The sequence below is a fragment of the Leucoraja erinacea genome, chromosome 4 (assembly GCF_028641065.1).
Source record: "Leucoraja erinacea ecotype New England chromosome 4, Leri_hhj_1, whole genome shotgun sequence".
Classification (NCBI taxonomy): domain Eukaryota; kingdom Metazoa; phylum Chordata; class Chondrichthyes; order Rajiformes; family Rajidae; genus Leucoraja; species Leucoraja erinaceus.
In genome coordinates, this window is record NC_073380.1 from 74,308,566 (window position 1) to 74,335,351 (window position 26,786).

General features: G+C 41.5%; 1 protein-coding gene across 1 annotated transcript in view; it reads right to left on the reverse strand.

The window, feature by feature from the left end:
- Positions 1-451: 451 nt before the first annotated feature.
- Positions 452-26,786, reverse strand: part of LOC129696550 (CUB and sushi domain-containing protein 3-like) — a 31,777-nt gene continuing 5,442 nt past the window's right edge. The window contains exons 2-5 of the mRNA XM_055634574.1: positions 22,808-22,921; positions 19,265-19,453; positions 2,437-2,583; positions 452-1,152 (exon numbers count right to left, since the gene is read on the reverse strand). Of these exons, the coding sequence (XP_055490549.1) occupies positions 920-1,152; positions 2,437-2,583; positions 19,265-19,453; positions 22,808-22,921 (683 nt within the window). The 3' untranslated portion in view covers positions 452-919. The remainder of the gene's footprint in view (positions 1,153-2,436; positions 2,584-19,264; positions 19,454-22,807; positions 22,922-26,786) is intronic.

Here is a 26,786-nt window from a genome sequence, read left to right on the forward strand (position 1 = left end):
CGCACCAGGGTCTCTGCCACACCCCGCAACACTGCTCTCTCTCCCCATCCCCCCACTGGCAACAAGGGCAGAGTCCCTCCAGTCCTCACCTTTCACCCCACCAGCCATCACATACAACAAATAATCCTCCATCAGTTTCGCCACCTCCAAAGTGACCCCACCACTCGCCACATCTTCCCATCTCCCCCCATGTCTGCCCTCCACAAAGACAGCTCCCTCTGTAACTCCCTTGTCAATTCTTCCCTTCACTCCCATACCACCCCTCCGCCCCCCCCCAGGCACTTTTCGTTGCAACCGCAAGAGACGCAACACTTGTCCCTTTACCTCCCCCCTCGACTCCATTCAAGGACCCAAGCAGTCGTTCCAGGTGCGACAGAGGTTCACCTGCATCTCCTCCAACCTAGATGTCAGCTGATCTACATCAGTGAGACCAAGCGGAGGCTGGACGATCGCTTCGCCGAACACCTCCGCTCGGTCCGCAATAACCAACCTGACCTCCCAGTGGCTCAACACTTCAACTCCCCCTCCCATTCCCCATCCGACCTCTCTGTCCTGGGTCTGCTCCATGGCCAGAGCGAGCAACACCGGAAATTGGAGGAACAGCACCTCATATTCCACTTGGGGAGTCTGCATCCTGCGGGCATGAACATTGAATTCTCCCAATTTTGTTAGCCCTTGCTGTCTCCTCCCCTTCCTCAGCCCTCGGGCTGTCTCCTCCCATCCCTCAGCCCTCGGGCTCCTCCTCCTTTTTCCTTTCTTCTCCCCGCCATCAGTCTGAAGAAGGGTTTTGGCCCGAAACGTTGCCTATTTCCTTCGCTCCATAGATGCTGCTACACCCGCTGAGTTTCTCCAGCTTTTTTGTGAGAACTAGAGATTGTGAGTTGGAGGAAATGACAACACTAGATGTTCTTGCCCTATTTTAATAAGTGTAACAACCAGAAATCATGAATTGAATATGTTTACCTTGACAAGCAGGAACGGCCACATTCCAAGAGTAAAATCCATATGGTGCTTTCCTGCATGTGGCAGTGCTGTTCCCAATAAGTCTGTAGCCTGGTTCACATGCCCATCGAACAATATTGTTGAGTTGCCCTCCTGTTTGGCTGAGTATGATACCATGGGGCGGTGACTCTGGAGTGCTGCAGTAAAAGGCTGGTAAGAGAAATTGTAATTGTAATTTATTTATTTAGGGGACAGTGCATATTAATAAACACTTACATGTAATACGCAAGATTGTAGCCAGTAGCTAATTTCCATCTTTAGTCCCTCTGGTAAACAAGGTAAACGCATCACAACACATTCAATCAATAAGAGAAGAGACAAAACAGAAGTCAAAAACAAAACAACAAACAATAAAGTAAAAAAGTAACATTAAAAGAGTACCATAGGATAATTTTAAGGTAGATTATGATTGCAGTTTTGATTTTGCAGTAACCATGTTTTTAGATGTTTGGTAAATGAGGTAAGGGTTGGCAGATCCCGTATGATGCATGGTATCGCGTTCCAGGTCTGCAACGCTCGATATGAAAATACTGACTGCCCAAAGACAATTTTCCTAAACGGGACTATACAATCACCCCTGGAGGCTGCTCTTGTCGACCTATTTGTGTTTTTCTTTATGAAGTTCTTTAACGGAGGTGGGGCTAGTCCACGGAAGATTTTGTAAACCAAAATCAAGTCCGAATATTTTATTACGTTTTCCCAGCTCAGCAGATCAAATTTCTTCAGGATGCTGCAGTGATGGTACATCCTGGGCTTTTTGTCAAGAGTTTTTAGGGCTTGTTTATAAGCAATTTCAACAGGCTTTAGTGTGGACTTACATGCCAGTGACCAAGTTGTTATACAGTAAGTCATGTATGGCACAATCATTGCATTAAAATATAGTTTGGCTGAATCAATAGTTAATTAAATTTACTGTTCTTTTCACCTGTTGTTTGAAACAGAGCTGTGAATCGATCACGATTCCTAAATATTTAAACTCATGTACAATTTTAAGTTTTGTTCCATGTACAAACACATCAGGATCTCCATCAGTACTTGCCTTTTTGGAGAAAAACATACAGACAGTCTTTGACACATTAAGATGTAGATCAGAAAACTGCAACCAGTTTGACACATTAATCATAGCAGCTGATAGGTCTTGTGCAGCTTGATGCTTGTTTTTGGCATGTACATACACAACTGCATCGTCAGCATACATCTGGCAAGTTACATTTGATGTACAGCTACTTGGTAGATCATTAATGTACAGACTGAATAATAGCGGTCCCGAGATTGAACCTTGAGGTACACCAAGAGGGTTTTTAGAAGTTGCAGATTTACTGTTGTGCACTCAAAGAGCTGTATTGGATGCGTTTTATTGCATTCCAGCTTGCTTTAATTATGACTTAGGGGAATTATAAAGGAAGACAGTATTAGGTGAAATCAGCTACTTACCAACATATCGGATGCGGAAGCCTTTTTTGTTGGTACCGTGATCAGCAGACCAGCGGAGGAAAAGTTGGTGGCCGCTACTAGTGACATTGAAAGGGGCAGAGTAGTCTCCACTGAAGGAATTCAGCAATGGACTATGGCTGTTTGGACCTTGGTAGAAATAGACAATTAGTATGCCAACCTGAATCTACGAGTAAAAGCGATAATATAGTTTAATGAAAAATAATTTAGATTCATAATACAATCTAAAATCAACGTGATGGGATTTCAAATACTAATGAAAGTAAAATGCAATTACAATGTGAAATGGCAGATCAAATGTTTAATAATATGCTGTGATCAATAGGTTTACACATCAAACATCTACTTTAGATCGTACAGCTTGGAACAATTGCTGTGTTATTAATAACTGAAGAGCTGCAATATTATTAATCACAAATTAATCAGATGAACATTCAAAAACTTTTGATAACCTTCGCACTGGAATAATAACACTAAATATTTTAATTTTACATATTGCCACAAATTAACTAACAGCAAATATATGTGAATGAGACATTAATTTAATCAAGTCCATGAGTAGTTTTTACTAGTCTGGTCCTGGATATTTTAGTCACAAAGGACCTCTTTACTGTCCCATGAGTATTTTTTTATTAAGATTTTATTGAAGCAGAGATCCTTTTATAAAACCATTTTATAAAACCTTTTCCAAATGTATTGAGCCATCTGGCCTGGCGTGCTGATGTCACTTTTGTCTGATCATGGAAGGCCAATATCATGGCCCAAATTATTTCTGAACCCAGCAGTGTGGTCAAAGCAGCGACTGATCCTCCAACAGTGTAGCAAGAAAGACCTCCCACCAAAATGCTTTTGGCAGCAGACAAAGTACTCTCCCAACTTTGCCAGTTGTAAACCTGGAGAGAGGACATTGATGCTTTGTGTAGGAAGGAAGTGCAGATGCTGGTTTAGACAATAGACAATAGGTGCAGGAGTAGGCCATTCGGCCCTTCGAGCCTGCACCGTCATTCAACGTGATTATGGCTGATCATCCATATTCAGTACACCGTTCCTGCCTTCTCACCATATTCCCTGACTCTGCTATCTTTAAGAGCTCTATCTAACTTTCTCTTGAAAGCATCCAGAGAACCAGTTTCCACTGCCTTCTGAGGCAGAGAATTCCACAGACTCACAACTCTGTGAGTGAAAAGGTTTTTCCTCATCTCCGTTCTAAATGGCTTACCCCTTATTCTTAAACCGTGGCCCCTGGTTTTGGACTCCCCCAACATCAGGAACATGTTTCCTGCCTCTAGCGTGTCCTTCAATAATCTTATATGTTTCAATAAGATTCCTTCTCATCCTAAATTCCAGAGTAAACAAGCTCAGCCACTCCATTCTATCAACATATGACAATCCCGCCATCCCGGGAATTAACCTGGTGAACCTACGCTGCACTCCCTCAAACCAAAGATAGACATAAAATGCTGCAGTAACTTAGCGGGACAGGCAGCATCTCTGCAGAAAAGGAAGAAATTTCATATCAGGTCGAGACCATTCTTCAGACTGATGTTTTGTGTATCCTTTGAGTGAATCTAGAGAACCTGATAGAATGGAGCGACTGGGCTTGTATACTGGAATTTAGAAGGATGAGAGGGGATCTTATTGAAACTTGTAAGATTATTAAGGGATTGGACAGGCAGGAAACATGTTCCCAATGTTGGGGTAGTCCAGAACCAGGGGCCACAGTTTAAGAATAAGGGGTAGGCCATTTAGAACAGAGAAGAGGAAAAATGTTTTCACCCAGAGAGTTGTGAATCTGTGGAATTCTCTGCCTCAGAAGGCAGTGGAGACCAATTATCTGGATGCTTTCAAGAGAGAGTAAGATAGATCTCTTAAAGATAGTTGAGTCAAGGGGAGAAGGCAGGAACAGGGTACTGATTGTGGATGATCAGCCATGATCACAATGAATGGTGGTGCTGGCTCGAAGGGCCTACTCCTGCACCCAGTGTCTATTGTAATCAGCAGACACAAAAAGCTAGGGTAACTCAGCGGGACAGGCAGCATCTCAGGAGAGAAGGAATGGGTGACATTTCGTGTCAAGACCCTTCTTCAGACTGGTTAGTGATAAGGGAAACGAGCGATATAGATGGTGATGTGGCGAGATAAAGAACAATGAATGAAACATATGCAAGAAAATAACTGTTAAATGAAACAGGTGCCATCTCTCTGTCCTGGGTCTCCTCCATTGCCAGATTGAGCAACAGCGGAAATTGGAGGAACAGAACCTCATATTCCGCCTGGGGACCTTGCGTCCGGATGGCATTAACATTGAATTCTCCCAATTTTGCTAGCCCTTGCTGTCTCCTCCCCTTCCTTAACCCTCTGGCTGTCTCCTCCCACCCTCCCTTCCGCCCGCCCTCGGGCTCCTCCTCCTCCCCTTTTCCTTCCTTCTCCCCCCCCCCACCCCCCATCAGTCTGAAGAGGGTTTTGGCCCGAAACATCGCCTATTTCCTTCGCTCCATAGATGCTGCTGCACCCGCTGAGTTTCTCCAGAAATTTTGAGTACCACTGTAAACTGTTGGTGGGGTGAAAATGAGTAGTTACCGACATAGGTGGGGGAGGGAGAGACCCTTTAATCTACTTCCCATTCCTACACACAAGAGCGGAACTCGCTATCAAAACATGGAGGGGACGGGAAACACAATTTTTTGGCGGCCATGCACGCTCGAGGCTTCGGAGGCTCAATCCAGCACTAAATGCAGCTCAACTCTGCCTGTCTCACCGGGTTAACTACAGCCCTGTCTGGACTGACGGGACACCAGCACTGCTTCTCTTTGCTGCCAACCTCTCTGGGGTGGGGGGGTACTCGGGAGGGGACAGGACAGCGCCGGAGACCCAGCCGGGATCAATCTTGGCTGAGGATGAAGTGCAGGTCTGTGCCATGTCTCCCTCCTCCAATCACCACGCTCTATCATTAGTCCCCCACCCCACCCTCCCCCCCCCACTCCTCCCTCCCGCAATCATCGCGCTCTATCATGTCCCGCCCCCATTGCCTGCTGATCGATGTCTCTCTCCTCCAATTGGCGCCCTCGATCATCAGTCCCGTGATAAGCGGAGATTTCAACGGATTTTAAAATCTGGATTACAAAAACTAGGGGAGGGATGTCCCCCACCTCTCAAAACACGGAGGAGACGTGTCCCCTCTGTTGTTCTTATGAGTATTGCTGGTGAAAATAGATCTTAATTGGATTTACTCTCAGTTCTAAAAATCAGTTTGTTATTGTTTGAGTGGGAGAGATGGAGTGGGAAGACTTGGGACAAAAAAAAATCATGGAAATTGCCATTTATGAAATGTCCACATAACCTTGATAGGAAATTGGTTTAGAGAAAACCAAGTTATTTTTCTTAATGGAGGCTTGGTTGTTTTTATTAAATGTGAGACTTTTATTTCTGTAATCTGAAATAACTTATAATGAGTTTTATGACCAATACTATTTTGTGTTTGAAGTGGTTCTTAAAATTAAATGCACAATGCAATTTGTGTTTTCAACAGGGTCAATATTATTCACTGATCCACAGTCCATCTATTTGGTTATATATTCAGCAAACATGATATCCTTGCTTCCAACGTATATTTGTTTGCAATTAGCATTTAAATTACATTATTTTTCTGCCTATAGCAACTCACTCTATTTATGTCACTGTGGCTTTGATACAACTAAATTTTGTTCAATGCCATCTGGGATTTTTTTTAATGTCCTGGGTTATTCCATTCCTTAGGATAAAAGAATGAAGTCCCGTTAAATAATTCAGCAGTCCAGAATGTGGCACAGCTTTCTCCAGATGCATAATTAAAAAAATAAATAACTCTGAAATTATCAAAGGGTGGCCATCCATCTGTAAGGAAAGGTTCTCTGATCTCCATCCAGGTAAGGAAAGATTCTCTGATCTCCCAGATCTTTTAGTACAAACTAGAATCTGAGAACACTACCGGATTACAACAGTTTTTTTTTGGTCTGTGAATTAAAAGTTAAAATCACCTTTGAAATGCAAGTTCATAAGTGATAGGACCAGAATTAGGCCATTCAGCCCATCAAGTCTACTCTGCCATTCAATCATGGCTGATCGATCTCTCCCTGCTAGCCCCATTCTCCCACCTTCTCCCCATAACCCTGATACCCGTACTAATCAGGAATATAACTATCTCTGTCATAAAAAATATTCATTGGCAGCCTCCACAACCTTTTGTGGGAAAGAATTCCACAGATTTACCACCCTCTGACTAAAGAAATACCTATTCATTTTCTTCCGAAAGGAATGTCCTCTAACTCTGAAGCTATAATCTCTGGTCCCAGACACTTCCACTGGTGGAAAAAATAATCCTCTCCACATCCACTCTAGCCAAGCCTTTTACTATTCGGTAAGTTTCATAGCGATCCCCCTCATCCTGCTAAACTCCAGCGAGTACAGGCCCTGTGCCATCAAATGCTCATCATATGCTAACCCACTCATTCTTGGGATCGTTCTTGTAAACCTCCTCTGGACCCTCTCCAGCGCCTGCACTTCCTCCCTCAGATATGGTGCCTAGAATTGCTCATAATAAGTATTCTAGTATACACTTTTCTGTTCACATGCAGTTTACAGATAACAGCACAAGCAATGGATGGTCATTTAGAGTTATTTGTCTCTTGTTTTTGTACTTAGTGAGCACAAAAGTCAATATGGTTGCATTATAAGCTGTTGTTCATTGACTACAGCTCAGCGTTCAACACCATCATTGCCTCTAAACATCATCAAACTCAGTGAACAGAGTCTCTGCTCATCACCCTGTGATTGGATCCACAATTTCCTCATCAGCGCACAACAATCAGTACAAATGAGCAAGAACACTTCCTCCCCAATATCCATCAACACAGGAGCACCTCAATGCTGTGTGCTCATACCCCAGCTCTACTCACTCTATACCTATGACAGTGTAGCCAGATACAACTCCAACATCATCTTTAAATTTGCTGACGATACCACCGATGTTTTTGAACAAATAGCGGGTAGATCTCCAAAGATCCGCCATGAGCCCAGCACATCGATGCAATCACAAAGAAAGCTCATCAACACCTCTACTTCCTTAGAAGATTGAAGGTGGGTCCACTGCAGGCCCCACTTGCCCATGTATGGACAATATCCCTCTCAATCTTTTCTAACCATGAACCCGTCCAAATGTATTTTAAATACTGTAATAGTACCTGCATCAAGTACCTCCTCTGGCAGTTTGTTCCATATAACCTCCACCATCTGGGTGAAAAAAAAAAGGGGCCCAGAAAGGCGGTCTCCCCACCATCTGGGTGAAAAAAAAATGCAATCTAGTTCCTATTGTATTAATTCCCACTAAACTGCCTTTGATCATGAATGTTGAATGGATGAAGAATTATCATGTGTTGGTACGCACATTATACTCAAGATTCAAGATAGTTTATTGTCATGTGGCCCTGATAGGACAATTAAATTCTTGCTTTGCTTCAGCACAACAGAACATAGGCATTGACTACAAAACAGATCAATGTGGCCATATACCATTATATAAATATATACACACATGAATAAACTGATGAAGTGCAAATAACAGATAATGGGCTATTAATGTTCAGAGTTTTGACTGAGCCAAGTTTAATAGCCTGATGGCTGTGGGGAAGTAGCTATTCGTGAACCTGGTTGTTGCAGTCTTCCGGCTCCTGTACCTTCTACCTGAAGGTAGCAGGGAGATGTGTGTGTGGCCAGGATGGTGTATGTCCTTGATGATACTGCCAGCCTTTTTGAGGCAGCGACTGCGATAGATCCCCTCGATGGAAGGGAGGTCAGAGCCGATGATGGACTGGGCAGTGTTTACTACTTTTTGTAGTCTTTTCCTCTCCAGGGCATTCAAGTTGCTGAACCAAGCCACAATGCATGTAGCATGCTCTCTACTGTGCACCTGTAGAAGTTAGAGAGTGTTCTCTTTGACAAATCGACTCTCCGTAGTCTTCTCAGGAAGTAGAGGTGCTGGTGTGCTTTCTTAATAATAGCATCAGTGTTCTCGGACCAGGAAAGACCTTCAGAGATGAGCACGCCCAGGAATTTGAAGCTCTTGACCCTTTCAACCATTGACCCATTGATATAAATGGGACTGTGGGTCCCCATCCTACTCCTTCCAAAGTCCACAATCAGTTCCTTGGTTTTGCTGGTGTTGAGGGCCAGGTTATTGTGCTGGCACCATATGGACTTTCGCTCGATCTCTCTTCTATACTCTGACTCATCCCCATCAGTGATACATCCCACAACAGTGGTGTCGTCAGCGAACTTGATGATGGATTTCACACTATGACCTGCTACGCTGTCGTGGTTATAGAGTGAGTACAGCAGGGGGCTGAGCACGCAGCCTTGAGGTGCTCCCGTGCTGATTGTTATCAAGACTGACACATTTCCACCAATACGAACAGACTATGGTCTGTAAATGAGGAAGTCGAGGATCCAATTGCAGAGGGATGCGCAGAGACCCAGTTCTGCGAGTTAGGTAACCAGCTTGGAGGGAATGATTGTGTTAAATGCCGAGCTGTAATCAATGAATAACAGCCTGACATATGAGTTTCTGTTGTCCAAGTGGTCCAGAGCGGAGTGGAGGGCCAGCGAGATCGCATCCACCGTTGATCTGTTGTGGCGGTAAGCGAACTGCAGTGGGTGCAGGTTTTTGTCGAGGTAGGAGTTGATTTGCACCATGATCCACCTCTCAAAGCACTTCATCACCACAGGCGTTAGTGCCACTGGTCGATAGTCATTGAGGCACGTCACCTTGCTCTTCTTGGGCACTGGAATAATTGATGCCCTTTTGAAGCAGGTGGGAACCGCGGAGCTCAGATGTGAGAGGTTGAAAATGTCCGTAAAAACTCCAGCCAGTTGGTCCGCACAGGTTTTTAGAACGCAACCAGGTATACCATCAGGTCCAGGCGCTTTTCGAGGGTTCACCCCTCTGAAGGACTTCCTGACGTCGGCCTCTGACTGAGACTGAAATACCATCACAGCAATGGGGGCTCGGGAAGGCACATCGGTGTTCTCCCTATCAAAGCGTGCGTAAAACGCATTGAACTCATCAGGGACTCATCTTCATACATTAAATCCCACAGATTTCAAATAAGCCAGATGTGCAGAGAAACATGCAAAAGCCAATGGGTATTGTCCCATGTAATTACCACTGCTGAAAAAAAGATACATTTCCCCCGTTATACTTTGAACAAAATACACTCCGCAGGTGCGGAAAAAAAAGGATGAGACAAACAACTGGTAAAAGAGGGAAGAGACAGATCAATAGATCTGGTAAACCAATCCCTGGCATAAAAATATCAGTTGACTCAATGTCAACAACAAAGGATTACCATGGTAAAACCGGCGGGATACTGAAATAAAAGAATGAAAAGTTATAAATATGTATTCATATTCTCATTCGCCTCGACGAAGCAGTTTGATTCCCTGACCACGGGAGAAGTAGCAAGGAAGAGCAAGGAAGATACTTTCTATCACAATGAGGAGTTGCCTGGAGGAGAGTCATTGTGATGGATGTTTGTGTTAAATTGTGTTAATTGTGTGCTTTGTTGCATTTTTTTGCTTTGCATGGTAACAAAACTTTGTTCAAACTTGGTATTGGGGATAGGGTGTTGACGTGGATAGAAAATTGGTTGGCAGACAGGAAGCAAAGAGTAGGAGTGAACGGGTCTTTTCAGAATGGCAGGCAGTGGCGAGTGGAGTGCCAAAAGGCTCGGTGTTAGGCCCGCAACTGTTTACCATACATATTAATGACTTGGAAGAGGGAATTAGGAGCAACACTAGCACGTTTGCGGATGACACAAAGCTGGGTGGCAGAGTGAGCTGTGAAGAGGATGTTAGGAGGTTGCAGGGTGACCTGGACAGGTTGAGTGAGTGGGCAGATGCGTGGCAGATGCAGTATAATATAGATAAATGTGAGGTTATCCACTTTGGTGGCAAAAACAAGGGGGCAGATTATTATCTCAAACGGGGTTAGGTTAGGTAAGGGGGAGGTGCAGCAAGACCTGGGCATCCTTGTACACCAGTCACTGAAAGTTGGCGTGCAGGTACAGCAGGCAATGAAGAAAGCTAATGGAATGTTGGTCTTCATAACAAGAGGATTTCAGTATAGGAGTAAAGAGATTCTTCTGCAGTTGTATAGGGCTCTGGTAACACCACATCTGGAGTATTGTGTACAGTTTTGGTCTCCTAATTTGAGGAAGGACATCCTTGTGATTGAGGCAGTGCAGCGTAGGTTCACGAGATTGATCCCTGGGATGGCGGGACTGTCATATGAGGAAAGACTCAAAAGACTAGGCTTGTATTCACTGGAGTTTAGAAGGATGAGGGGGCGGGGGGATCTTATAGAAACATATAAAATTATAAAAGGACTGGACAAGCTAGATACAGGAAAAATGGTCCCAATGTTGGGCGAGTCCAGAACCAGGGGCCACAGTCTTAGAATAAAAGTGAGGCCATTTAAGACTGAGGTGAGAAAAAAACGTTTTCACTCAGAGAGTTGTGAATTTATGGAATTCCCTGCCACAGAGGGCAGTGGAGGCCAAATCACTGGATGGATTTATGAGAGCGTTTGATAAAGCTCTAGGGGCTAGTGAGATCAAGGGATATGGAGAGAAGGCAGGCACGGGTTATTGATTGGGGCCGATCAGCCATGATCACAATGAAGGGCGGTGCTGGCTCGATGGGCCCAATGGCCTCTTCCTGCACCTATTTTCTATGTTTCTATGAATGACAATTAAATAAATGAATTCAGTCACTTTTCATCTGAGCAAGAGTGAATATTTCTGATGCATTTACCCATTCTTATATCATATCCTGTTTTAGATTTCTCATTATTTTTAAATTGCAGACCAGATAAAACGTCTTTGATCTGAAACAAAATTGTGCTTTTTTTCTTCACAGAAGCTGAACTACTCAACTGCCCAATCATGGCCTTTTGACGCTTGGGTGAACACTGGTAGTGGTGCTTGCAAGATTAGGAAATGGATGAAAATTAATTATAAAGGAAAAGTGAAAACCGCTGTTACACTCCTGTCCAGTTTCCATTACAGCTCTGCTTTAGATTAAATGCTCCACTGAACCAACACACCAATGCATGCAGACTGTGTTTCAAAATGTATCTCTGGTTACATAGTATTGTGGATTCCAACTTGTTGATCACAGAAGGTCAGTAATAAGATTCTTAAACACATTGGCCTGCACATTACTTAAAAAGCATTTGTGCGTATGCATATGCTTGTGTCATCCCACTGTTATCTGAAAAGAATCTCCTTTACATTTGATCCTTTCATATTTGGAACTTGGTTAGATTTAGCAATTTCAAAGTTGTAGATTAAGAATGATTTTCTTATGGGCTTGTCCCACTTAGACAACTTTTTAAGCGGCTACAGGAGACTATGCGGTCGCCACATGGGTGCCGGTGGTCACCGTTGTGTCACCTGTATGGTCGTGAGTAGTCTCCTCAGTCGCACGAAGAGTCCTAGCGTCTTTCTGGTTGCCTAAATTTCTTTAATATGTTGAAAATGTTTCACCGACAGTGGCGACCTTGGGTTTGACACCAAATGAGCGTAGCTTAATGTAGGCGCTGTCGTAGGTTGTCGCCAGGTTAATGTAGGCAGCCGCCAGGATGTCGTCGGCTGTCGTTAGGATGTCGTAGGTTGTCGCCAGGTGACGTAGGTTGTCGCTGGTACTGACTTCGGTGAATTTCAATGTCGTATTCGCTGGCAGTCGCCTAAAAAATCGCCTACCATTAGTTCAGTCGCTGGTATTTCGGCGACCTGCTACGACTATGACAGTCACCGGTAGTAGCTGAAAACATTGCCTAAGTGGGACAGGCCCATTACTGTGGCATAGCTGTCAATTTTTAAAAAGAGCAATAATTTCAGTTGACTATATAGGTTTGTTATTGGAGCAAACTCCTAGCTCATTGCCATCAGAATCTACGTGAAATCAAGAGCTTTGTGAATTATGTACATAATATGCTTTTTCTAAAAAAATTATAAATATAGAAACATAGAAAAATAGGTGCAGTAGGCAATTTGGCCCTTCTAGCCAGCACCGCCATTAAATATGATCATGGCTGATCATCTAATATCAGTACCCCATCCTGCTTTTTCTAGAGAGCTAAATCTGCTTTTTCTAGCGAGCGAAATCTAACTCTCTCTTGAAAACATCCAGTGAATTGGCCTCCACTGCCTTCTGAGGCAGAGAATTCCACAGGTTCACAACTCTCTGGGTGAAAACGTTTTTCCTCTTCTGAGTCCTAAATGACCTACCTCTTATTTTTAAACTGTGACCCCTGGTTCTGGACTCCCCCCCAACAGCGGGAACATTTTTCCTATACCTAGTCTGTCCAATCCTTGAAGAATTTTATATGTTTCTATAATATTCCCTCTCATCCTAAATTCCAGTGAATACATGCCCAATTGACCCATTCTTGCATCATATGTCAGTCCTGCCATCTCGGGAATTCATCTGGTGAACCTACTCTGCACTCCCTCAATAGAAATAATGTCCTTCCTCAAATTAGGTGACCAAAATTGCACACAATACTCCAGGTGCAGTCTCACCAGGGCCTACATTTGCAGTAGGACCTCGTTGTTCCTAAACTCAAATCCTCTCGCAATGAAGGCCAACATGCCATTAGCTTTCTTCACTGCCTGCTGTGCCTGCATGCTTACTTTCAGTGACTGATGTACAAGCACATCCAGGTCTCATTGCCCACCCCTTTTCAGAATCTGACACCATTAAGATAATAATATGCCTTCATTTTGTTGTCACCAAAGTAGATAACCTCACATTTATACACATTATACTGCATCTGCCATGCTTCTGCCCACTCACTCAACCTGGCCAAGTCATCCTGCAGCCTCATTGCATCCTCATCGCAGCTCACACTGCCACCCACCCAGCTTTGTGTCATCCACAAACTTGGAGATGTCACATTTAATTCCCTCATCTAAATCATTTATATATATTGTAAATAACTGGGGTCCCAGCACTGAATCTTGCGGCACCCCACTAGTCACTGCCTGCCATTCTGAAAAGGACCTGTTAATACCTACTCATTTTTTCCTGTCTGCCAACCAGTTCTCTATCCATGTCAATATCCTACCGCCAATACCATGTGCACTAACTTTGTGCGCTAATCTCTTGTGTGGGACCTTGCCAAAGGCTTTTTGAAAGTCCAGATACACCACATCCACTAGCTCTCCCTTATCCATTCAACTTGTTACATCCTCAAAAAAATCCAGATTAGTCGAGCATAAATCCCCCTTCATAAATCCATGCTGGCTTTGACCAATCCTGTCACTTTCCAAATGCGCTGCTATTATATCTTTAATAATTGACTCAAGCATCTTCCCCAATACTAATTCCCAGTTTTGTCTCTCCTTCCTTTCTTAAAAAGTGGAGTTACATTATCTACCCTCCAGTCCACAGGAACAGATCCAGAGTCGAGAGAACATTGGAAAATGATCATCAATGCATCCAGAATTTTTAGGGCCACCTCCTTGAGTATTCTGAGATGCAGACCATCTGGGCCTGGGGATTTATCTGCCTTCAGTCCCAACAGTTTACCCAACACCATTTCCTGACTAATGTGGATTCCCTTCAGTTCCTCCCTCCCACTAGATCCTCGCCTCCCTTGGTATTTCTGGGGATATAATATTGGTTCATTCAATGCATTTCAAATTACCAACAGGAAGGTTAAGGTGTGAAATGGCTTGTGTGATTTGTTTTTATTTAATTATAAATAAGCAATAGGTTCTATTCATATCTAACTCAAGATTACAATTCAATTTAATATCTGCTGTGTCTTGTCTAAATGGGGAAAGGTTTCTCATCGCCTCACAGGATAGAAAATGCTAAATTTTCATTTCTCTATAATTACTAAATGCTCATTGCAGAATGCAACATAACCGTTAACTTTGCAAAAAGCAAAATAACTAATTTGTTCAAACATTACCCATTTGAAATTAAAGACCAAATAGAAATGGCCACACTGAAATTGGGGTAATAAGAAAATAGGATTCCAGACATAAAACAAGGGGGAAATATATGACATGAAAAGAACAAACGATTAACAAAAAGTAAGTTGTACTCTTCCTCTGTGGAGGGAGAAACCTAGAGGTTTTCAAATTATGACTTTGATCCAAAAAGGTCACGGTGGCACAGCGGTAGAGTTGCTGCCTTACAGAGCTTGCAGCGCCGGAGACCCGGGTTCGATCCAGGTTACGGGATCGAACCCGTTCCAGTTGTCCGTACGGAGTATGTACGTTCTCCCCGTGTGTGTAGGATAGTGTTAATATGCGGGGATCGCTGGTCGGCGCAGACTCGGTGGGCCAAAGGGCCAGTTTCCACGCTTTATCTCTAAATTAAACTAAAGTAAAATAAACTAAAGGTAAATGAAGAAAAACAGAGCTCTTGGTGCTCCGGTGATAACTACTCATTTTAAAGTGTAATATTCCTTCTTCACTACAATGGGGTAAATTTTGGCTTCCTACTTTCTGGCAAATGGACAAGTGCGAACGGAATTGTTTAATGTAGTCCTGCTATTGTCAAATAAGTGTATCCAAATCTTAATGAGTTATCTGTGAAATACATTGAAGAAATAGATACATCCATCTTTACAGAACCTTTCTGGACCTCAGAACATCCAAAAGCACTTTACAATCAATGAAATGTTTTTTTGTACAAAGACCAAGGTGACTTTCAACATAGGACGTAAAACAGTATAGATCAGGAAGAGGCCCTTCAGCCCCCAATGTCTGTGCTGAATTGACGCCAAATTAAGCAATTCTTTCCTGCCTGTAGTGATTCATATCCCTTCATTCCCTGCATATACATGTCCATTCGAATAGCCTCTTAAACCTCACTATTGTATCTGCTCCTGCCTGCACATTCCAGATACCTTCCACTGTGTAAAAAACTTTCCCCACACAATTCCTTACGACTTTCTTCCTCTCATCTTTGTGCCCTCTAGTATTTGACAATTCCACATTAGGAAACAAGTAACCATCTCTCCTATCCATGCCTCTCATAATTTTATGAACAGAGTATTATAAAGCTGCAACATGACTTCCTGACTCAATGGCCCAATCAATGAAGACAAGCATATTGTAAGCCTTCTTTACAATGTTATCTATTTCTGCTGCTACTTTCAATGAGTTATGGTTTGCTACCCAAGATCCATCTGAATATGTGCTGTTCAGGATCAAGCTATGAACTGTATACATTCCCCTTCCATTTGCCCTTCCAAACTGCAGCACCTCACACTTGCTGGATTAAGTTCCACCCATATTTGTAAATTATCCATACTGTATAGAGTTATTTGTCAGTATTATTTGACAGCCTTCTTCACTGACCAAAACTCTGTTAATTTTGTGTTCTTTGCAAACTTACTAACTGATTCATCTACATTTATGTTAAGTGAAGGAAGGAACTGCAGATGCTGATTTAAACCAAACATAGATTACAAGACCTACACCAAACCCAAACCAATTAGGAGCAGACGAAGGCATTCAATCCAATGTGAGATTCCAGCTACCAAGACAGATGTGTACAGCAATTCGTTCTTCCCCCGCTCAATTAAAGCATGGAATAATCTTCACCCTACCATAGTTACCCAACCAGATGCAACTAAATTTAAGGTAGCTCTTTCTTCCCAAAAACCCTTTCTGGCTTAAGTCCTCCATCCACCACCTCCAGTTTAAATTCCAATTTGAAATATTTCGGAGGACCAAGAAACCAAGAACCAAGACACAAAATGCTGTAGTAACTCAGGCAGCATCTCTGGAGAAAATGAATTGGTGGCATTTCGGGTTGAGACCCTTCTTCACTGAAGAAGGATCCCAACCCGAAATGCCATCCATTCCTTCCAGTCAGAGTGACACCCTTCCATCCTCTGTGAGTAAATTCTGTGAGTAAGCCTATTCTGAATCCAAATGACCAAAATACCATGGTCCCTAATGCATCTAAATCTTCTGGATTAACCTAGAATGAGGGACTTTGTCAAAAGCTTGCTTAAAGAATGTAATGAATGTTGACATTTTAAATTATAATTCTGAACATTGATCTCAAGTATTTGGAAACACAAAATAGTTGACTATGAGCTCCTGACCTTGATTTCACAGGACCTTTTAGGCTAGGAGCTGTTTTATGTATTTTTATCATTGGTAAGCAAGCCTAAGTCCAATGATGGGCTGCTGTCATTTGGAAAACCTGGAGGTAAAGCTAAAGATTCCATTCTTTCCTAAGTTTCTAAAGAAGATATAAATGACTTAATTTAAACTAACATTTAAGTATGTTTACTTACAGGAATCTGCTTATTTTTTTGTGATAAAACTATTATTAGATTTTATACAGGTGTACCAGGTTAATATTTTTAAATACATCAAAAGTCATTTTCTTTGTAATAAAACGAGAGAGAAAATAATTAGGTTTTGCCACACCAATCGTATGACGGTTCATAAGAAAATTAGTGTGTGAATATGCAAATGAGTATTAGTAGAAACAGAAATGTTAAAGTAACTCAGCGGGCCTGGTAGCATCTCTGGTGAGAAGGAGTGGGTGACGGATTGGGTCGACCCCCTTCTTCAGACGAAACGATGGCCATTCCTTCTCTCCAGAGATACTACCTGTCCTACTGAGTTACTCCAGCATTTTGTGTCTATCTTTGGTTTAAACCTGCATCTGCAGTTCCTTCCTAAACATATATATGAGTTTAGGTAATTCAAGCACAAATTCCCATCTGTTGGTCAGACAGAAAGTGAACAACATTAAGTTCAAATATTAACACCTCATTCTATTCTTTCAATGTTTGGCTACTGACAGAAAAATATTTCACGACTAAGCTCAGAATGTTTTATCATAGGTTAGCAATAGAATGTAGAAGATATTCATGGAAATGATATTAAAGACTGGATTTCAAGTCTCATGCCATTTGGACTTTTGTACTGGCACACATTGAAAAGTAACCCGCAAACTGTGCTTATCTGCATGCTAATTCTATAGCTGCACTAAGCTGTTGCAATGGCAATAACCACAAAACCTTGACTCTCAGTCTGAAGAAGGGTCTCGACCCAAAACGACACCCATTCTTTCTCTCCAGAGATGCTGCCTGTCCTGCTGAGTTTCTCCAGCATTTTGTGTCTGTCTTCGGTTTAAACCAGCACTCGCAGATCCTTCCTACACACAACAAAACCTTAATTTTGTAACTAATGTCCAAGCAGATAAGGCTGTGTATGGTGACCTGGCTTTTTGATGGTGTACCTGGGATCCTGCTCCACTGCCTTACTGATGGCCTCCAATAGCTACTACGATGAATACCAATATCATTGTTCTTAAGTGTCTCTAATAATCAGAGACATTTTAAATCAGTTGAAATTGATGTAAGTAATTTTGAAAGATTATTCAAATATATGTAAAATGGTGAATGCATTAAAACACATTAAACATAAATTAATTAATAATAGTTACAAATTTCTAATAAAGACAAAACAGGCAAAATCCAGCCGTTTAACTTAAAGCCAGAGATTTTTATATGCTGCTAGGCTATACAAACATGTCTTGATAAATTAACTAGTTCATAATATGATGTCATTTTTATGGTGGATATCCACAGCATGCTGATGCTAGCCAATGGTTTCCTGCAGACTGCCGGTTAATTTTCAGCATGAAGAGACACAAAAAGTTGGAGTAACTCAACGGGACAGGCAGTATCTATGAAGAGATGGAATGGGTGACCTTTCCTCGTCGAGACCCTTCTTCAGACCATCTTGACCCGAATCGTCACCCATTCCTTCCCTCCAGAGATGCTGCACCTTTTTGTGTCTATCTTCAGTTTAAACCAGCATCCGCAGTTCCTTCCTACACAATTCTCAGCATGATTCAGTCCGATGATTTGAGGGTTTAGATGACAACCAATTTTGGTTAAAATGTGGCCGGGAAAATATGAGCGCCATCCTGTAGTTTCCAGCTGTTGATTGTTTTTCCCATTCTCACCCCTGCCCTAAACCTTTTACCCCATGCGTAAGAACTCCTGTAATTTTAATTTAAAACATTTAAACAAATCCAAATTTAAATTAGTGCTACATCAAAATTGCTTCTGTGTGTGAGGTGTACAAATAATTTGCAATTAACTTCCCTAAACATCCTACAAAGTTCAAAGTTATGTCTGACGGCGTTATTTTGAATTGCAAGTGTAACTTTCTTGAATTCTACCTATCCTCGGTTGAATCGACTGATGATTCATTATTTATGGTTCCTCATTCCACTTTTGTCCTGACTATCCTGAAAAGAGCATTTAATTACATTTCTGTATATACTCTCAGAAAATGCAGTTAATCATTTCTGAGAATTTAATATCAATTAATTGGAATGCACAAATGTGTTTCACCACAAACAAGATTAAATAATGGAATACTAACTAAACATCATCAAGCTGAGATAATAATATTATTTTATCACTAGATCTGCTGAATGCAATATTTTCTATTAGTAAAAGCCATTTTGAGGACATTTCATAATTTGGAGCAATTTTCTGATATCCAAGCACATATTAATTGACCAGTAGACTGTCACAGAGAAATATTCAGGGATAGAATGTTGTAAAATACTTAATGCTAAAAGTTAACGTAAATCTTGATTCTGGTCATTATTCTATGACAGGCACAAATACTTCACTGATTTTCGATGTGAAAAGGGAACACAACATTAAGTAATGGTAAAGAATCTTGAATGTATTAAGACAATTTAAAGTTACCATCAAAAACCTCCAGCTCATCAAATTCTTTCTCCGTCTGGAAGAACTCAAAGAACAAAGTAATGTTGTAACCCTTTTCCACAATAATGCTCCAAGCACATGTCTGGAAGTTCGGGTAGCTGTCGGGGTATCCAGGGCTCAGTATAACACCTGTGGAATCTGTTCTCACTTCATTGACAGGACATAGCACTGAAAATAAAGTAGAAATATGAAGTAATTACTGTAAAGTAGTAATGAGGACTCCTTTTCAATATCCTTACCCTTGTGAATAATACAAATGAGAATCTGAACTGTACATTTTTTTTGAGGATAAAATTATTGCATTGTCAATGCACTAGTTTAAAAGATTTAGTGTAATAAAACTATTGATTTTGATTGAACATTTCATTTATAGGGTCAGCACAAGCTGAAAAGTGAATGGTGTGTGGGGAAATTTAAAGCATTATTTCGTACATTCAAATTAATCAATTTCTTGATGAGGAATTTAAGGGAACGATGGAGAAAAGTACATGATTGAATGGCAGAGTAGACTTGATGTGCCTAGTGGCTTAATTCTGCTCCAATCACTTATGACCTTATCTATCTATATAATTAAAAGTCTTCGGATAATGCCCATGATGTGTCTCTGTGTCAATTGTTAATTCCTATCTTCTTCCATATGCTGGGCCACAGCCTTCCCATTTTCACATATCCTCACATTTTCCCCATGGTGCCCATAAACATCTTCCCGTCGCATTTCCACCTATATTTCAAAAGTTATTAATTGTTGAAATTTTAAAAACAGCCTGAAAACTCACCAATTTTTGGGGAAAAAAATCTGAATGACGTCACAATGCACTCACAAGGCAGGCAGCTACAGTTGTTAAACAAAAATACACTCGCCACAGATTTTGTTTTTGGTTTATCCCCTGCCAGAAGCAGTTGTATAAAATGGTGAGACTGCACTTAGGAGTGTTGTATTCAGTTTTGATCACTCTGCCACAGGAAAGATGCCATTAAGCTGGAAAAAGTGCAGAGGGAATTTATGAAGTTGCCAGGACTCAAGGGCATGTGCTATTGGGAGAGCTTGGACAGGCCAGGACTTTATTCTTTGAAGTGCACGAGGCCGAGATTGATATTATACAGTAGCATACAAAATCATGAGGGATATAGATAGAGTGAATGCACGGTCTTTTCCTTGAGATAGTGGAATCAAAAACTAGAGGGCATATGTTTAAGGTGAGAGGAAAAAGCCGTAGCTGGAACCTGAGGGCAACCTTTTCATAGAGGGTAGTGGATTGATGCAACAAGATGCCAGAAGAAATAGTTGAAGGCAGGTACAATAACAAAACTAAAATAATTTTCAAAAGATATGTGCAGAGGAAAGGTTGAAGAAGGGTCTTAACCTGAATGTCACTCATTCCTTCTCTCCAGAGATGCTGCCTGTCCTGCTGAGTTACCCCAGCATTATGTGTCCAGCTATGGTTCATAAGGATATGGTTCAAATGCAGACAAATGTGGCATCTTGGTCAGCATGGCTGGTTTCTGTGATATATGACTATGACTAGAGAATGTCATCACAAATTCATACACTATGCTAGTCTCCATGAGGACTCCAATGCTGTAACATAGTCAACCAAAATATTCTAACCATCTGACCACAACCTTGGGATTCACTTCAATTGCAAAAGCCCAAAATTGCAGTAATTTATTTACTTAGCAAAATGTCAACAATTATGTGAAGAAGCACCATTATTTTCTCTCAGAATTCAGGCATGAATGTCTGGCCATTATGAAACGGCTTTCATTTGTTTTGGTTGAAAGATATACACAAGATACTTATTGGGAAACAGACAGGAGAGTTGATTAAAATAGATCGCTTGCAGATTAAAATGTAGTTTAAATTACATATTGTGTGATTGATCAAATTATTATCACACAATGCCCATGATTAATATATTCTTACATTCATATTATTGTAGAAATGAAGGATGTGTGAGCTCAAAATATAATTTATGCTTTTCTGTAACGTCCAAAAGGGTCTGTTCACTGTTTGTTGCAGGTTTTGAAGAATTTCCATGAATACTTAATGGTCACAAGAAACAAAAAAACATTTGAATTGTGTCTGCAGTGAGAAAACCCTTGAATTGTCCTTGAAGTAATACTGCTTTACAACATCAAAACCGTACAATAATAAACAGAGAAAAATGTTTCCTCATTTGATCTCACTGTATGAATTTCTGATACAAAGCAAAGAACGTCTCAGCATGACCACTAGCCAAATGAATGGGGAAAAAAACACATTGTACCTGGAGGCTGCGTTTTAAATACCAGCTATTTTGTGCTTCACAGCTTATACATTGAGAATACGTCCTCTATCTTCCAACCTGGCCACAAACCCACATCCCCAACCATAGCCCATAAGTATCTGAATGAAGAGTATAATCGGAATAAATTATTCAGCCATGCTGAGAATTACATTGGAATTGAGTGCCACTGATGCCCCTGAGAATCTCCAAGTTATCACTATGCCAGCATTATGGCCCCTGCTTAAGTCTAAGGAACCTGAAGCCATTTTCTTTCTTCTGGTAGCTGTTTGGTTACTTGTACGGCTAGGTTATTTGCCACACATTCTCACCAGTTGATTTCAGGAGCTCAATAGGGGGAATACAACGGGATCTGGGTGTCGGTGTTCATGAGTCACTGAAAGTAAGCATGCAGGTACAGCAGGCTGTGAAGAAAGTGAATGGCAGGTTGGCCTTCATAACATGAGGAGTGGAGTATAGGAGCAAAGAGGTCCTTCTGAAGTTGTACAGGGCCTTAGTGAGACCACACCTGGAGTATTGCATGCAGTTTTGGTCTCCAAATTTGAGGAAGGACATTCTTGCTAATGCGGGAGTGCAGCGTAGGTTTACAAGGTTAATTCCCGGGATGGCAGGACTGTCATATGCTGAGAGAATGGAGCAGTTGGGCTTGTACACTCTGGAGTTTAGAAGGATGAGAGGGTATCTCAGTGAAACATATAGGATTGTTAAGGGCTTGGACACGCTAGAGGCAGGAAACATGTTCCCGATGTTGGGGGAGTCCAGAACCAGGGGCCACAGTTTAAGAATAAGGGGTAAGCCATTTAGAACGGAGATGAGAAAATACTTTTTCACAGAGAGAGTTGTGTGTCTGTGGAATTCTCTACCTCTGAAGGCGGTAGAGGCCGGTTTTCTGGATGCTTTCAAGAGAGAGTTAGATCGGGCTCTTAAAGATAGCGGAGTCAGGGGATATGGGGAGAAGGCAGGAACGGGGTACTGATTGTGGATGATCAGCCATGATCACATTGAATGGTGATGCTGGCTCGAAGGGCCGAATGGCCTACTCCTGCACCTATTGTCTATTGTCTAATTCCAACAAGTAAATGGCAATAATAATGATTCCTTGTTGAAACCCTAAATTTGTTTCAATGTTCTTCTGAGATGTGCAATCAAAATTACCAATTTACTTTTTGTAGTAATGGGTGGTTTAGGGATAGCAGTAAAAGGAAGACATTTGCATGCAGAAATGTAAAATACCAACCTTCACAAGAGGGAGGCGCAGCATCCATTTGTAAACGTTCCCCCAGTCGACAGGTAAGAATCTCATTTCCAATTAGTGTGAATCCTGGCAAACAATGGAATCTTATGAGGTCTCCTGTCGGGCAATTAGAAAGACAATGATATTACCATTTTTATACTAAACATGCAATTCAAACTCTACAAGGCAGAAATTTCAATGTTGGCCTTAACCTACATCCTGGAGGCAAGGCCTGATATTAGGGTGCCCACTATTCTATCTGTAATGCCAGAAGAATAGATTTTCCAAAAATCCCACAGTGCTTAAATGTAGAGCTCCAATAGAAATTTCTGGCAGCTGCAGAAAACCCAATTGACATAATGGAGATTTCATTTCAAAGGTGAAAGCCAGAAACAACCGTCAGATAAGAGAGGACGATGTCATGAGGAGCAAAGTGGAGGATGGTGGAGAGGAACTCAGGAAAATGGGGAGGGGATCATGGATTACAGGGATAGGTAGTAGGCCCAGACTGTGTCAATGTTGCTCTATGAGGAAATTAGACCCAATGGCAGATATGGAGGTCTGATTCTACCTTCACATTTCAACTGTAAAAAGGAGGGAGCAGGTCATAAACAATTGAAAGGTCAGATGGTCAGAGAGTTACAGAGGATAGAAACAGCCCTTTGGTCAATTCACCTCTGTCGACAAGTTACCTACCTGACATAGTCTCATTTGCCAGTGTTTGGCTCATATCTAAATCATTAATATCCATGTATCTGCCCAAATATGTTTAAACATTGTAATTGCTTCTGTTTCTTAGCACTTCCTCTGGTAACTTGTTGCATATACCCACCATGCTCTGTATGGGAAAGTCGCCCCTCAAGTGCCCTTTAAATCACTCTCCCCCCTTTACTTTAACCCTATGACCCCTAGGTTTAGATTCCCCAATACTGGGAAAAGGACTATGACCATCCATCTTATCTTTGCCCTAATGATTTTATACACCTCTGTAAGTTACTCCTTAGCCCCCTATGCTCCTGGGAATGCCCTTTTGAATCTTTTCTGCACCCTTTTCAGCTTAATGACATCCTGGGGTGAGGTGATCAGTACGGCACACAATACTCCAAGTGCAATCTCACTAATCCTTTGTACAGTTGTAACATAATATACCAACGCCTGTAGTTAATACTGTAACTGATTAAGGAAAGTGTGCCCAATGCCGTCCTCATCGTCATTTCAGGGAACTATTTACTTTTACACCTTTGGTCTCTCTGCTCTATAACGATCTCCAGGGCCCTGTGTACACCTTTGCCTAGTTTACCTTACAAATGCAACACTTCACACTTGTCTAATTTAAATTTAATCTGCCATTCCTTGGCCCAATTTCCCGGTTGATCTAGATACTGTGTAATCATGGATAATTTCACTGTCCAATAAGCCACCAAAAATTGATATTACCCATAAAATTACTGACCAAGCAAACTGCATTCACATCCAAATCATTAATACAGATGACATGGCCCAGCACTGATCCCCACGGCACACCACTATTCATGGTCCTCCAATCTGAAAAACAAGAGTCCACTGCTTCCCTCAGACACCATCCATTTTGTATCATGGATCTCATGTGATCCAACCACGTGGACCAGCCTACTGTGCATAATCTGTCAAAGGCTTTGCTGAAGTCCATATAGGTAACAATTACATCATCAATTTTCACTCTTCAAAAAAATGTAATTCAAATTCATAAGACACGATTTCCCACATATAAACAATGCTGACTATCCCTGATCAGTCCATGTCTTTCCAAATGCAAGTAGATCCTGTCTCTCAGAATCCTCTGTCTCTTCCCACCACTGATGTTAGGCTCACCAACATGTACATTCCTAGCCTATCCCTGCAGCCCTTCTTAAATAAAGGCACAATTATAACCACGATCCAGTCGTCTGGAAACTTGTAGCTAAAGATTATATAAATATCGCTGCCAGTTCCCAAGCAATTTGATTCCATGAAGCCCATTGATACACTTGGTCCGTCCAGAGGATTTATCCCCCATTGTGTACTTGATGGGTCAGTGAAAGTTGTTGTTGATGGAGAAGCTGACTAGTGATTGTTGTGGAGCAAACTATTCATGTTCGGGGCAAAGTGGGGAGGGGTGGTTGTTGGAAGCCAATATTTGTTTGCAGAGTTAATTTGATGAAGCTAGAAAAAAGCTCTCCTGCTCCTCCTAATCACAGACAATATTTTAAACACAATAAACTATATTTAAACTATTTCGCATATTTCAAGCTGCTAGGTTTGGAGATAAGGAATTACAAAAACTGCCGAAGTCGAACGTAAACTCATTGTTGTAAGGAAGGCAGGAAGTCGCCATATAACACTCAAGTGACCATCCTACCTTCTACAATCAAATTAATCATCTGCCCCACATCTCACATCTGTTAAAACGTCAAGCAGACAAAGTCAAAGGCAACTCAGGTCCTATCCCAGATTTGTTTCATTTTAAATTCTTGATATGATTCTAAACACTTAGATTAGGTAAGAATTACCATACAGATGTCTAGATCGAAAATTGAATTAATGCAAAAGGAAATCAATGTCAGCAGAAAGTCATATTTGAAAAACAAGCAAAACTGCACAAGGTAGACAGAATGAAACTTAAATTCTGGGATCAACAAGAAATGTAAGTCTCGTCTTTCCTAAGGACAGAGGTGACCATAAATGGCAAACGGCAATGACATAAACGGTATTTTTTTTTAAAGATATTGATATTGCACATAAATATGCAATGTTTTAAAGGAGATTACTTATCTCACTTTTCAGTATATCATGGACAAATAATGAGAATAGAAGTGAACCAATTTTTAAAAAGTTGACATGTGGCTGTGCCTGGCTACACATGAGAGAATACAAAGCGGAGCCACACAAGGCAAGAGTTAATGCACTTCTCAGTGCTGCATATATTTCCTGGCACAATAATAATGGAGGTCCCGCACTCCCAGCAAGATAGCAAACAAAGCTCTGGAGCCAACCACTGTCATTTTTGCATACATGCTTTCTTGGTACTCAACATGCAAGTAGCATACTTCTTTAGCGACCAGGTGACAGCCAAAGAACAGCAAACAGATGCTGAAGTGCTTTTGTGTCATTAGGACCTTTCTCAGTGGGATCGCTGGTGGCACAGGGGAGGCCTAAGAGACATCTGTTCATTATTTCTCCTCCTTTAAATTATTTGGGTTGTGGGGTTAGTAGCTCGACTGGATAACAGCTGTTGATACGTATAATGACAATTTCTGAGGTTTACACCACCTGGACAATAATTGACTACACAGAAAATCCTTATTCTTCATGCAGGCCATTGCGTTGAAATGTGAAACCAGATGTGAAATAGGTGTGAATCTGCACACGTGGGAGCCATGTCACCTGTTATAAGTTTAATCTCCTTTCCTGCAGATATCTCTTTATTAAATGGAATTGTAAAATATCAATGTTCATTCTATTCTATTTCTATTAATCACAGATTGTCTAATGGGGCAAATGTCTTCTGAGATGGTCTAAAGTGACATTGTAAGCATTTACAAATCAATCTGTGCTGTAGTTTTCAAGGAAAGAATTGCCCTTCGTCCAGATTTTGTCCCAAGTTGTAATGCAACAGATTGTGAAGCGCATACTTTGAAGAAATGTCTCTGGGTGCAATTTACAAGGTCATGATAAACATGGGCTCCATTTATTTTGTTTTTCTTGGGGGGATCTGGCCATCACTGGTAAAGCCAAAATTTAATGCCTCCCTGTTTACCCTTAATAATGTGGTGTTGTGCCAACTTGAAGTGCTAGTCATGGTATTTATTTGTGCTTTTGGCAAGGAGGCTTCAGTTATTAAACCGAATAATGAAGAAAGACTAGAAATATATTTCCAAGTTGGTATGGTGAGCAAGCTGATGTTGTTCCCATGAACCTACTGTCCTTGCACTTCTTGGTTGTTGATGTTGTCGGCTTTGGAAGT